The sequence below is a fragment of the Anser anser genome (assembly GCF_964211835.1).
Source record: "Anser anser genome assembly, chromosome: 20".
NCBI classification, from domain to species: domain Eukaryota; kingdom Metazoa; phylum Chordata; class Aves; order Anseriformes; family Anatidae; genus Anser; species Anser anser.
The window spans coordinates 5,794,202-5,806,679 of NC_139741.1; the positions used below are offsets into that span (position 1 = coordinate 5,794,202).

The window sequence follows — 12,478 nt, forward strand, 5'->3', positions numbered from 1 at the left end:
GGGCGCTCTTAAAGTGCTCTGCTCCCATTTTCTCTTGCTGTGATCCTCTGGCTGAGCTGTGCGCGCTTGTGATGAACCTTCGCCTCCAAAGCAAATGTGCGTTCTGCGATAAGGGCAGTCCAGCGGCTAAAACAGGACCGAGCCAAACGCTCAGCCTTCTTCTTCCCTGCCGTGTTTGAGCAAGCCTTTTATCCCCTCAGTTCTGCCCCATGTCACATGAGAGACTTTCTCCCATCTCGGCGGTACCGTTATTACAGCAGTGCAGAGGAGGTACCGTCACTGCAGCAGCGTTTGAAGATTTAATGGAGAGGCTGCTACAGTGGAAGCAGGATCCAGCTGCCGTTTAAAGCAGTTAAGGGGAAGGTACTCAGCAGTGGTTCTGTCCAGTGATAGTTACTAGTTAACAAGTTATTAACATAACTGGCTGGAAGTTTTTTGGCCAAAAAAAAGGAGAAAAAAAAGAATGAAGAGAATGTTGTAGGACCTATAGAACAATAAGTGGTCTGAACAAGGTAAAGGGGCAGAGGTTAGTTGTTATTTTTAATAGTAGAAGCATCATGGGGAATACTCATCAGTATCCACGTATCTGCCTATTTAAAACAACAGTGTGTTTTTCAAAAGTATTAAGTTGTAAAACTTACAGTAACTAGATATTGCAGAAGATGGAAGATGTGGATTAAAAAAAATAGTGGAAGACAGGTCCACCGAAGGCTGGCGGTGGTCAGATGCAATATCGAGCGGGGCAGCTGAGAGGTGCAACGAGAGAGCAGTTGTTTTTCTTTGTCCCTACTTACACGTTCTTGGTGGTTTTCTGATGTTTTTTTTTTCCCCATTCGTTTGTTACTGGGAGAGACAGAATACTGGGCTGAACTGACACGTAGCTGGCCTGAGCCACTCCAGCTGTTTGTCTATTTGGAAATGCTGAAAGTAAACTCTAGCCAATAATATCAGTGCCCACAGTTTAGGTTTTTATTGAGACATCTTTTGGGGCTGCCAGCCGTGCTGCGAACAGGTAATGAAGAATTACTCATGCGTGCTTGCGCTGGACTTATACAATCCCTCAGATAAGAGGAAAGGATGGTTTTGGAGAAGCATTGGCAGCTGTTTCTGCAAGCAGGAAAAGCAAATCAGGGAGCCTTGCTTTGTGATTAGTCGGTGCTTCAAAGGTAACCCTATAACATGAAGAGCAACAGCTCAGCTCTCAGCTGTTTCTCAGCTTGTTCTGTGAGAAGTCAAATCTGCAGAAAGATGTTTGTACTTAATAGTTTTCCATCATCCCATCAGAAATGAGGGTGTTAAATGTGGAGATCTTGTGATGGTTTTTGTCTCATTTTGGTAACTTTTTTTGTACAAATACAGTATTAAAATGCCCTTTATGGAGGGACTACCGGAGAAGTTTTTTGTGTCTTGTCTGTATTGTCAAATGAAAGCTCATCTGTTTAAATAAAGGCTTGGGTTTAAACTATTTAAATTGGAGTGGCAGTTGTACAGAATGTTATTATAGGCTAAAGCAAGCTTTATTCCTGCAGGTAGAGCATATCCCTGAAATGGTGTATAATACTCATCTAAAGAGATGCAAGGGATTAGATCAGTTCTGTTAAATCAATGGAAATATTTTACTGTTCATTTGTTTGGGGTTCAAGACAGTATGTTCTCCGAACAGTGCTGTGGAAGTAAGTTCTGATGACGTTCATATGAATTTGCTTTAGTAAGGGAAAAAAAAAATACATCTAATATTAAAGTTATTCAGACTTATTTGATATTCTCAGCCAGCGGCGCAGATGAGTTATAGAGCAGACGCCCAGTGCTAGTCGTGTCTTTTCAGAACAGAGCTCAATCAAAATGAAAGCTTAGCAAAGCGAAGTGGAAGTTCCTGAGCGGAGACATTAATATTACTTTGCATTTTACAAACTGCCTCTTCTGCAGAGTCAGTGGAGTGAGAAGAATCTTAAGGTAGGTGTAACCGTTCATTTGTTCGGCAAAGCACAGTCATGGAGCGCTGCTGTACTGACAAATAAGGTGAAATTAATAGTTTGACAAGAATGCCTTGGAGGAGGAGGGATGGCAGAAAGAAGGAAAATAGGAAATAAGAACTAATGCTGTTCAGGAATCTGAGAAAGAGGGGAAAAATCTTTATAGAAGAGGGGAAACTGGAGGGCAGAGGCATGAAAAGGAAGACTTGTGCTTCAAATTTTGCACAGATGGCAGTGCAACTGAGTGGAATTTAGGGAGGTTAGTGCTGAGGTTTTGTTATCCAAAGCAAGACTTACCTAAGGCATGGGATGGTATTTCTGAACGTTAGGAATGAATCTGTATAAATAAATGAGCTAAAATGTTCCTGCGGGCTAGAGCTATGCCCATATAGTAGGGATGGATTCTTGTGGGTTTACTTGTTAGAATTATATGGCCCCATAATTACACCCTCTTTTTGAAGGGTGCGTGTCATTGCATTGGTCACAGGGGTAGGCATTATCTTTAGCCATTTTTCCCCTTTTAGACTACTAGAAATGTGTAATTGCAGGTTTGAGCCAGTACTTTTTATTCCCCAAAGTCTCCCGCGTCCCTGAAATTCATGGTTAGTGAGTCAGTCCTTCTCTTATTCCAGCAGATGGTGCAGACTATTCAGGGACGGAGGCTCCCAGAAGCATTCTGCGCCTTCCTTTGAGGGAAGGCAGACCTCCCGAGTTAGGAAAACACTGCCAGAAGGATGGCCCTCACGCTCTGTAACTGCTATTTCACAAAAACAGAGCACCATACTCTCTACCCAGAAGCTGAGGGAGTTCAGAAGCAGAATCTGCAATGGACAGCCGTGGTTTTATACAGAAATAGCTGCAGCATGGCAGGCAACGGTGAGTTAGTCTGACCTTTTTACGTAGTAGTGGATGGATTGCTGGGGTGGAGGGTTCCCAAGGATCTTTAATGATAGCAGTGCACATCTGGAGTAAGCTGCATCTGAACAAGGAGCTAGGGAGTTGTGCCCGTCTCAGGCAGTAGTGAAGCTGTGACAAGACATTGCCTTTCGCAACAACAGGGGGAAAGCGCTGACATTCAGCTACAGGCATCACAGTCTGCCCCTCCTTTCCCTGGAAACCTTTGCAGATATTCATAGGATTGTGCTGTTGAGCCAGGAGTATTCCAGTAGACCACCAATTCCCAGATAGCTGCCTAATCGACATCTTCGAATCTCTTGGCAGCTGTCATCAGGGGTCAGGTTTTGCTCCAGAGAAAGGTTAAGGCCTGCCGTATCTCTGCTCATCAGTGCACTGCTGTTCACAGGCAAAATACCCTCCTGGTCCCAATGCCGCGCAGCTCATGCTCTGTTCGAGGAATTCAGCTCTTTTCACAAAAGCAGCTCTGAACAAGCGAGTCAAACACAGTTTGCAAACTAACTCTGCAAGTGAGATGCCCAAAGCTTATTGGACTCCCCATTATCATCTGTGACAAGGTATAGCAAGGAGCAGATCCTTTGCAAATCCCCTCCTATCTTTGTGTATTTAATGCCCAGAGTATTTTTTTTCTCCTAATCTTTGCAATTATTCAAGTTGCTTGCCTATTTCCATTCTCAGTTGGGTCTTTCAATGTAACACCTTAAGCAAACGTCTTCTGCTTTACTCTTTATTATTCTGCCAACATAAAAATTACTAAAAAACGCTTTATAAAATAAGCCATGAAAAATCTAGCATTACTCAAGAACCTAGAATTTCCCAGGAAAAGGATTGGAGGTAAGGATCCAAAGGGATTTCCCTCACTGTAGACCCCAACAGCCAAGGAGTGGGGAAAAGGCAATGTCTGAGAAGAGCCTGTCTGAAATGGCTCTGCCTCATCCCAGGGCAGACAAGTGGGTGCTACTCCAGTTGATTTAGAGGTCGTTTTCTAGGTGGGCACAGATAGTTTTCAGAGGAACACTTTGAGGAATGCATGTTCACAGGAACTGCGGAAGGAAGAGCCATATTAATATCCCTGGCTGCTGTCCAAGCTGCCAGATGCTAATGATAATTCGGGGCTATGGGGGACTCTAATAAGAGCTTAATAAAGACTCTAATAAGAGTCTGGGGACAAGGAAGCCTCCCTTCCAGGACTGAGAGGCAGAGCAAGCTTTTCAGGGTCAACAGAGGGGAACCTCAGCCAGGAAAAGCTTCTCAGGGCTGGAATGGGATATCCCAGGGCCGGTCTCTAGGGATCTGTAAAGGAAAACAAGCAAGGGATTGCCTTCTGTGACCTCGAAGGGAGGTCTCCAGTGACAGGAGGCCCCTCTTAGCGGGTCCAGAGGGCCAGGTGGCAGTCCCAGGTTGCTTAGGCTCTGCTCCTCTCTTATTTGGGCATGGGGTACTCCTTGTCATCTCTTGCATCAGGCGAGTGCCGTGGCTCTTTTAGCTGGGGAGCAGCGTTGGGGTTAGGGTTCTGGACACTGCCTATAAAAAGCGGGACGCCCATTTCTTCTTCAAAGATAATGAAGAGAAAGGGCCGGTCGAGGCTGAAGGCCGAGAGCGAGCGTGATATCACAACGCTGGTAGCAGCAGATCCTTCCACCCCGTCTTCTTTAAGCTCCAGGCTGGACTGATGCTGGATACTGGATACAAAAAGAGACTTATCTGAGATCTTCTGGAGGTCTGGGCTTGTGAACAGCTCCTGGAGGCCTACGGAGGAATGAAACTTAAATTAGCCTTTCCCATTTGGTGCCACCAACTGCAATTTTCCTCAAAAATTGAATTCTAAAGAAAGCAGTTCCCTGATTTCTTGTTACACGCGTTGTCCAGCATGGAGGACCACAGAACTGGCAGGCAACCACAATAAAAGCTGCAGTCCAACCAGGTTCTCCAGCCCCTCACAGTACAAAGAGCTGAGGGTGCCAAAACCAGAGCAGTTTTTACATGCTTGTCCACCTCTTTTAGAGCAGTGGTGTCAGAACTTAAGGCCTTCCTTAAAAAGCAACAGCAGGTCTGAAGTCTCTTTCCTGTTAGGCTGGAAACAGTTTTACAGAGGAGATTTTTTTTTTTTAAAGCAATTTACAAAAAAAGTAAACTCGATTTATTCTCGTGTAGAGATTCAGTGGATAGTGTTTAATTTCAATAAGATCTCAATTCCAGATTTTGTGATCTGTGTTCTCTCAGCAATTTATATGTCCTGGACACCATTTTAAATGACAAAGAAAGTTGACACACAGCGGGAAGTTGGTCTTGGCTACAAATAGGGGAATAGGAAGAGCTCATAAAGATTCTGAGGAAGTGAGAAAGCTGCGTTCCCTATAGTATCATCTCGTTAGAGCAAAACAGTTGGTGCTAGGCAAGCAGAGAGTAAGGAAAAGGAGAGGAATAAGAAACGAAAGGGTTTGGATGTTATCTGGAGCAAAGCTGTGAGGCACAGCTTTCGAAACAAGGCTGGTAGTTTTTAGTGCTAGTGAACAGATGCCATGCAGATTGATCAGATTCGCTTATTCTGCTCAAATCCTGTTAGAGCCTTACCCATTTGACTGAGAACGTTGTTGAGTTCCAGCTGGTAATCCAATTTCATTTTGGGTATCTTCACTGTGGTGGGTACCTCTTTGGGGAAAAGCCTGCATAGCTGTCCGTAAGGGAAGTTCTCCAGCACGTGAGAGGTATTCCAACTGTACTGGTTCGGTACAATGACCACAAAACTCACGTTACCCTTAAAGGGAAACTTGGCCACCTGGAAAGAAAAGCAACCAGAAGAATTTATAGAAGGAAAGTCCAGAAAATAACATTTTTAATGTGTTCTTTTTCTGATTCGTCTACAGAGCCAGTATAGCTGTAGGACAAAAACAACCTGTTGGGAAGGTATATGGGTTTTTCAGGGGGAGAAAGCTTGTTGGAATAACAGCATCGGATTTTACTATTTAGCCACTGACTGGTAAAGATTAAACACGTGGCAGGGTGGAAGCTTACATGTATAAACATTGTACCCACACTTGCAATAGCTGTATCCTGAAGTATTCCAACAGTTCAGTGTTTAGGGGAACTCCTTTCCACATTTTCTCATTCATTTTAACTTAGAGCTTTAAAATTACATTAATTTTCACTTAGTAGGAATAGCTGTGTTTTTTCCAAGAGACTGAGAGCAAAAGTTCAACATTCTTGCTAGAAGCAAGGACAAGTGATGCTTATTAAAATTGTGTGTGTGCTATTCTTGTTAAAAAAGCATTTGTATTTTGAAGAGAACATTTGCAGTCAGTGAAATAAAATAGCAAGAGGAAACTCCAGTCAAAACCTGTGCTTTTAGAGAGCCCTACCTGAACGTCATGGGACTCCAGTGTAAACCAGCTCAGGGAGTACCTCTGGGCTTTCATCATCTCAACTGAGACCACAAAATCATCGTCAAGGTGGAATACATCTGGTGAAGTGAAGGCAGCATCAAACTTATTCTTCCAAAACCCTGTCAAAATAAAAGTTGAGAATTCAGTGAAGTTACGTTTGGGTAGGAAAACACAAACTGCCTAGCTGACGCTCCTAGCGCGAGTTCTCAGACAAGGCAGATAGAGACCAGGCAAGTAGAAATACAGTGAAGTCGGTACCGAGGCTGGAGGAACCCTAACAACAGGAAGCCCTTATCTTCCAGAGAGGGACTATGGGATAACAAAAGGAACTAGGATTAATCCTCATGCCTCAGCGTGGGAGATTACTGAAGGCTATGAAGATAAAGCCATGTACGCTTGTGAAGTGCTTTGAAAAAAATGAAGTGTCGCTTTGTGTTGCGTACAGTGAAACGGGTGCTCCAAAACCAAGCTTAAAAATATTTGCAGATTTACCCTGGAAGCATTTGGTCTTTGATGCACAGCTCTTGGGGAGTTAAAAGAGGAAGACGTGCCTGACCACCACACTGTAGTCAGAAATAAATCCACAGAAGCTGCCTCCAAGCTGTATGGTCGGTGTGCAGCGGGCTGCATGTGACCTGCTTTGGTTAAGATGAGCAGTGATGTGCGGCTGTCTGGGATCCTGAACCAGGACGCAAAAATACCACAGGTTCCACCTGCTGTATTCTGACTCTACAGTCAAGCAACATTTTTAGCACATGTGAAAGAGTTGGGGATCATTACTGTAAAGAAATCAAAGCAAGAGGAACAGCAGATGCACAAGAAAAGAACAAGCAGATTGACTAGCAGGAAGCAATAAAAAGAGATGCCATTCAACTACAGAGTTGGCAGAAAACTAGATTTCTAACTATTCCTCGAGATGATCAGGCTTGAAAAGTAAGACCTGTGGAGCTCACCATGGAAATGGATTGCATTGAGCAAGAGCATCACTGTGTTTTCAGGGAGCTGCTGCAGGAAGGTGGGTATTTGCCCATTAGTTGCCTCCTTTACCCACTTGTTTATGGCCTCGATGTCATCCTCGCTGCTCCCAGAAAGGCTCACAGGCTTTGCCCCATAGAATTTTTCTGAATCCTCCAGGAACTTCTCTTTCACCTCAAATCCTAGCAGAGAGGAAGAATTCCATGTGAAGTCACCATACCTTGAAAAAAATTGCTCAGTATGCATGATGCTCCCCAGGGGAAGCACTTAGGGAAACGGAAATATGTTCCCAGTACAGCAGCAGGCTCCCATCTCTCTCTGTCACTCTGAGAGTTTTATCCCACATCCCTAGGGACCACCTGAGCCAGCTCTCACCTTTCTGCAGGTACACCCGCGACGCAAGGCTGAGCGTGGCTTCTGCCAGCCTTCTGCGAAGGGTGCTCAGCATGTGGTGGAGACAGGGCACGGATTCCAGGTGCATCACCTCCAGCAGGTGCTTCTCGGTCTGGTTTGCTGCTCCTAAAGCAAAGGCAAATCCCCGTTAGTTCATGCCCATGTAGTGGAAAACAGGGACATTACTCTCGCTGCCTCCTTTTAGAAAGATAGGGTGCCTTACAAAAGATGCTGGAGAAACGTGAGAGGAGGATCCTCAACACCGGCTTCAGAGAGCAGCTTTAATTGTAGTCACTAATTAAAGCTGTGGGAGTGGGTTTAAGTGGAAGGTGCAGCATTTTGCACATTGGCTCCTGGTGCCTCCAGGAGGGGGTGCAAGGAAAGGCAGGAACGGGTGCTTTGGTAGTGCAGAATTTACCTAGTGCCAGGTGGGACAAGGCGAGGGCGATGCTGAGGGGAGACAGGATCACATTGCTTCTGTCAGACTCCTGCTGGACCTCTCTCAGGAGATCGATGCTGAATTTCATCAACCCTTTTGCTAGCCTCTGGCTCTTCTTCCAGGTTATGTCACAGCTTTGGTTGTCTTCATCCTCTCCTTCCTCTTCAGAAGAGAGGACTTCCCCAGCCAGTTCCTGTCCGTGACAGTTCCCAGCCCCAGCTGTGGCCGTATCTTCAGGGCTCTCATCATTCTCGATTCCTTCTGGGGTGGTGGGGAAAGGTAACGCCGTTCCGTAGGCCTCCTTCCAGGCGTCTGACAGCTTTGCATCCGGCAGGGTTGGGACAGCTCCTGGCAGAGCAGCCAGTACCTTTTCATCTCCTTTCAGGTCCTGGGGAGAAACGAGAAGGGTAGAGCAGTGGGAAAGCAGGAGCACTGCCTCCCTAGTGGGTTTGACACTACAATTAAATGGGCTGAGAAAACTCCAACTTCTCTACTCTCATGGCAACCTTGCTTTGATTTATGTTTTAACCTTGAGGTTAACAGCACCTCCGTAAGGTTGGAAAAATGGATGTCTTTATGCCAGGAAAATGGACTCGAGTCAGGGGCTTGCAGTGGTTCCCCCTCTGCCTGCTCTCAGGGCCTGCCCCAGGTAAATGAACCCAGCAGACCTGCTGCGGGGACAGGAGCCGCCACCTGCTCAGCCTCAACCTTGATTTCACCTCCTCCTCTCACATATTTTGGGACTGCGGATCTGCCTCATGCATCGGTCAGCACCCTCTGCTGCTGTCACAGCCTTGATCCGTTCTGGCTCAGATCCTCCTCCAGGCATCTGTCTCCTCTTGACTCGTCTGTTTTATTCCACTGCTTTTCTTTCCAAAATCCTCATTTTCCAGTTGTCTAAGCTTTAGACTATAGCACTGCTGCTATTGTCCTTATATTTGCAGGGTCTTAAACACGTGCTTTTGCCTCAGATCTCACTGTTCTCACCAGCATTTGGATGACATTCCTCTGCTGCTCGATGGTTAGCATCAGCTACGAGCCTTTCTCCTTCTCACCCTCACAGCTAGTTGTTTTCTTCATCTTCCCTTAGCAGTCAGAAGTGAAATAATTCACCTGCCAGTCCCTGCACGGTCAGCTGCTGACATTTACTCCGTGCTGCCCAGCTACCTGGGCTGGAGCATCCAACACAACGGAGCACAGCGTCGGCAGCAGCAGCAGGTGAGGCAGGGAGGGAAGTCTGCACAAAATGGACTTCCTGCACTGCCACTGCTAGATCACACTGCCTGGGCTCAGCCTGGAAAACCGCTGCAAGTACACGGTGTAAGAGCAAGTCCCTGGGATGGAACCGGTGGCTGCTTACCTTCAGGTTCACGACTTCATCTAAGGAGAGATGCTGTTGCTCAATGGCGTGAGCCAAAGGGAGCTGGAAAGGAAAACAGCAAAGTCAGGTCGCTGATAAATTTCCTCCGAATTTCCAGAGTCAGTCTTCTCCGCCCCTACTCCTAACACATTCCCGTGGGGCCAGGTCAGAAGCTGGCAGCAGCCTGGCTGCGGCAGTCCTGAGGTGCTCGTGTGGCTGTAGCAGGGACAAGGCTTTAGGATGCAGAAACAGGGACAGTGGGGTCCGCTGAGGGGACGTGGAAATGAGCAGGAGCTGGGAGAGGCTGCAAATGCTGCTGGATTTGTTTGGAAAGGGACTGGGTAAGAAGGGTATGAAATAATGTATTCTTCAGGCAGTTTTGCAATCTCAGATCTGAAAGGGATCCAGATTTAAAACAGAGGGGAAAAAAAAAAGCTGTTATTAAAACAATGTCCTATTAACCCCTGAATGTCACGGTCACTAAATACAATTGAAGCCAAGTTTCTAAAGATTTTCTACAGAAATCCCCTTGAGTAATGGGAACATCCACCAACATTTTAGATAGGGAAAGGCAGATTAGAAACCTTCCTGCACTGGGGCACAAGCTAACGCCGTAGCAGGGGAGCAATGTCCTCCACAGCTCACACAGAAACGTCAGGCAGTATTTGCCCCAGAGGCTGGAGAACAACCTCGCTGCCTTTGCCCTTTTTGCTGGCCAGGAGAGGCCCCAAAACTACGGGAGGGAAGCGACTTACCCGTAGCTGAGTGTGCAGAGCAGATAGGCAGAGCAGCAACAGCCCCCAGAGCAACACCATATTTCTGGAACAGAAGGACCAGCTGAGAGAGGAGTTATTTCCAGCTGCCTGGCAGCAGCAAGCTGAGCTTATTCAGGTCTACAGGGAGAAAATTATCAACCTGGCCAAACAGGTTGGCGCAGGAGCTTGCAGAAGGCAGTAGGGAGATGAACAATGCTGCAAAGAAACAACACAGGACTCCTGGGTCCAACGCCAAGGCAGAGAAATCAGAGAGGAACGGGGGACCGGTGCCGGAGCGGAGCTGTAACCACAGCTAGGCTCTCGCACGACACTTTCTTGCTAGGAAACTGCATTTCTGACCCCAACACCCTCATTCATCTGGATTGTAAATGGTATTTCCCTAATCAGCCCTACACACATTGTGCCTCTGGAAGAAGATGAGAGCCTCTGCTCCTTCCCCGTGCAAAGCACCGAGGTGCGGGCATGGCGTCCTTTCTCGGCTGTGCCCCAGCTCTTTTGAGAAGGGATACTAACCTGCTTCTGCGGGGCCACAGGCACTCAGCAAGTGCTGCCTGGGAGGGAATTTGCAGGTAGGAAGCACGACACCAGCGCAATTTATCAGCACTTAGTCCTGGAATAGAGAGTCCTCCCCTTCCCAGCACTTGCCTTCCCCCTTTGCCGGCAAACCAGGCCTCTCCCACCCCTGTGCTTCAGTTCCAGTACAGGACAGGGGGAGCTTCCAGGGCCGTGGATGAAACCCCACCCTCCCCCTGGCCACTGCTTCAACCAGCTACTTTTCCTGCTCGAACAGAAATAACCCCTCTTTTCTTTAACATGGACCCTCCATCCAGAACCCAGGCATTGCCGTGGTAGCTGTATGCTTAATTCCTGGGGCTGCTTTCCACTCTCCAAGCAGTCCCAGCTTTGACCTGAAACTGCTGGGCTGCAACCCCAGCTGCCAAGCAGCAGAGGCAAAACTTGAGACCACGTCATGCCCCCTCACCCCAAATCCTGCAGCCACATATGACCCCAAACGCCCCGTACTTTGTGGTGCCCATCCTTTAACTCTGCCAGTCCTACACCCTCCCCCGGGAAAGCACTATTGCTACTTGGAAATGCCCCCATTTCTCAACAAATCCTCCTTTGCGTGCCCCTTACCTGTTGTTGGTGTCCACGTTGGAGCTGGCACCTGCTTTGGCCCGGCCGATGGCTCTGCATGGGGCACAGCCTCTTGCCCAGCCCTCCGACCCACCGAGAGCGACCTTCAGCACCACCCCCTGTTTGAGAATTTGGCAAGCAAATATTGACTTACAGCATCCGGTTAAACATTTGTTTGGGGCATAAGAGTGAGTTTGTGGTGTATCTGGAGATGGGGAGACAGCTTATGCTGCTGCACCTTCAAAACAGCGTTAACCTTGAGTTTACCAGCTCTGAAACGTTATTTCTGCTGGTGGGAGAAGTCAGCTGCCCTAGCAGTGGCTCTGCTTTCCATGCACCCCCTGTGCTGGGAATGCTCCCTTTTATTCATAACTCCAGTGAAAATGTAGGGCTCGGTATTTACTGCCACAGGGCTCTCTCTGGTTTGGGAATTTTCTTTGCAGGAAGCCTCAGCTATTTCCTCCCCGCAGCCCGGCTGCTTGTGCTGCAGCGAGCACGAGGCACGGTTTTTAACAGCGAGCAGGTGCCCGGGGCCCCGTGGCCATGGACCCAGGCGGCGTGCGGGCTGGGCATCTGAGAGCAGCTGCTGCCTCTCCGGGGCACAGCAGGAGCCGGAGCCCTGTCAGCAGCTGGCCCTGCAGCGCATGCACTGCTCGGGTACGGAGGAAAGGTCCTGGGGACAGGCAGAACTCCAGCAGCGTTGTCCAGTTTCGTGCCGCATGCAGAAACAAGTGACCCTTCCCAGCACGGGATACGGCTCCGGCCACGTCCTCAGCGTGACAGGAGTTCCTAAGGACTGCAGCAGTTGCAGCTCTCCTTCCCTTGTGACAGCTCACGGTTTCCAAACTCACCCCAGGCGGTGGGAGCGAACGGAGCTGGAGCTGTGCTCTGCAACCCGAAACTCCCTCGGGACATAGCACTGCAACACAGGGAGCTTCTTCCCCTTGGAAAGCGGATCCAAGCCCTGTGCAGCAGTCCTACCTTACAGCCGGGGCATCTTCGCAGCATCCCTCTTCCAGGACCACGAGTGGTGCCTGAATGCAGAGCTGCAGCCAACGCACCGAGCCGCACCGCACCTGGGCCCCTTCAGCGCACCCAGCCCAGCACCGAGCGCTCCTCCACACACT

The 12,478-nt window shown here is 48.1% G+C and overlaps 1 protein-coding gene across 4 annotated transcripts; it reads right to left on the reverse strand.

Annotated features, from left to right (window-relative positions):
• Positions 1–3,601: 3,601 nt before the first annotated feature.
• On the reverse strand, positions 3,602–12,477 carry SERPINF2 (serpin family F member 2). 4 transcript variants are annotated; one of them, XM_083806534.1, is made up of 10 exons: positions 12,333–12,477; positions 11,352–11,470; positions 10,194–10,257; positions 9,439–9,501; positions 8,058–8,466; positions 7,622–7,765; positions 7,225–7,428; positions 6,248–6,390; positions 5,463–5,667; positions 3,602–4,637 (listed from the first exon to the last, which is right to left on the reverse strand). In XM_083806534.1, the coding sequence occupies exons 1-10, from the start codon at positions 12,357–12,359 to the stop codon at positions 4,312–4,314; spliced, it is 1,704 nt and encodes a 567-aa protein (XP_083662660.1). In that variant the 5' UTR covers positions 12,360–12,477; the 3' UTR covers positions 3,602–4,311. The 4 variants fall into 4 exon arrangements, with proteins under 4 accessions (XP_083662660.1, XP_083662659.1, XP_083662661.1 ...); XM_083806533.1 differs by having other exon boundaries at positions 10,194–10,275; positions 12,333–12,374; XM_083806535.1 differs by lacking the exon at positions 12,333–12,477 and having other exon boundaries at positions 10,194–10,409; positions 11,352–11,476.
• Position 12,478: the final 1 nt, after the last annotated feature.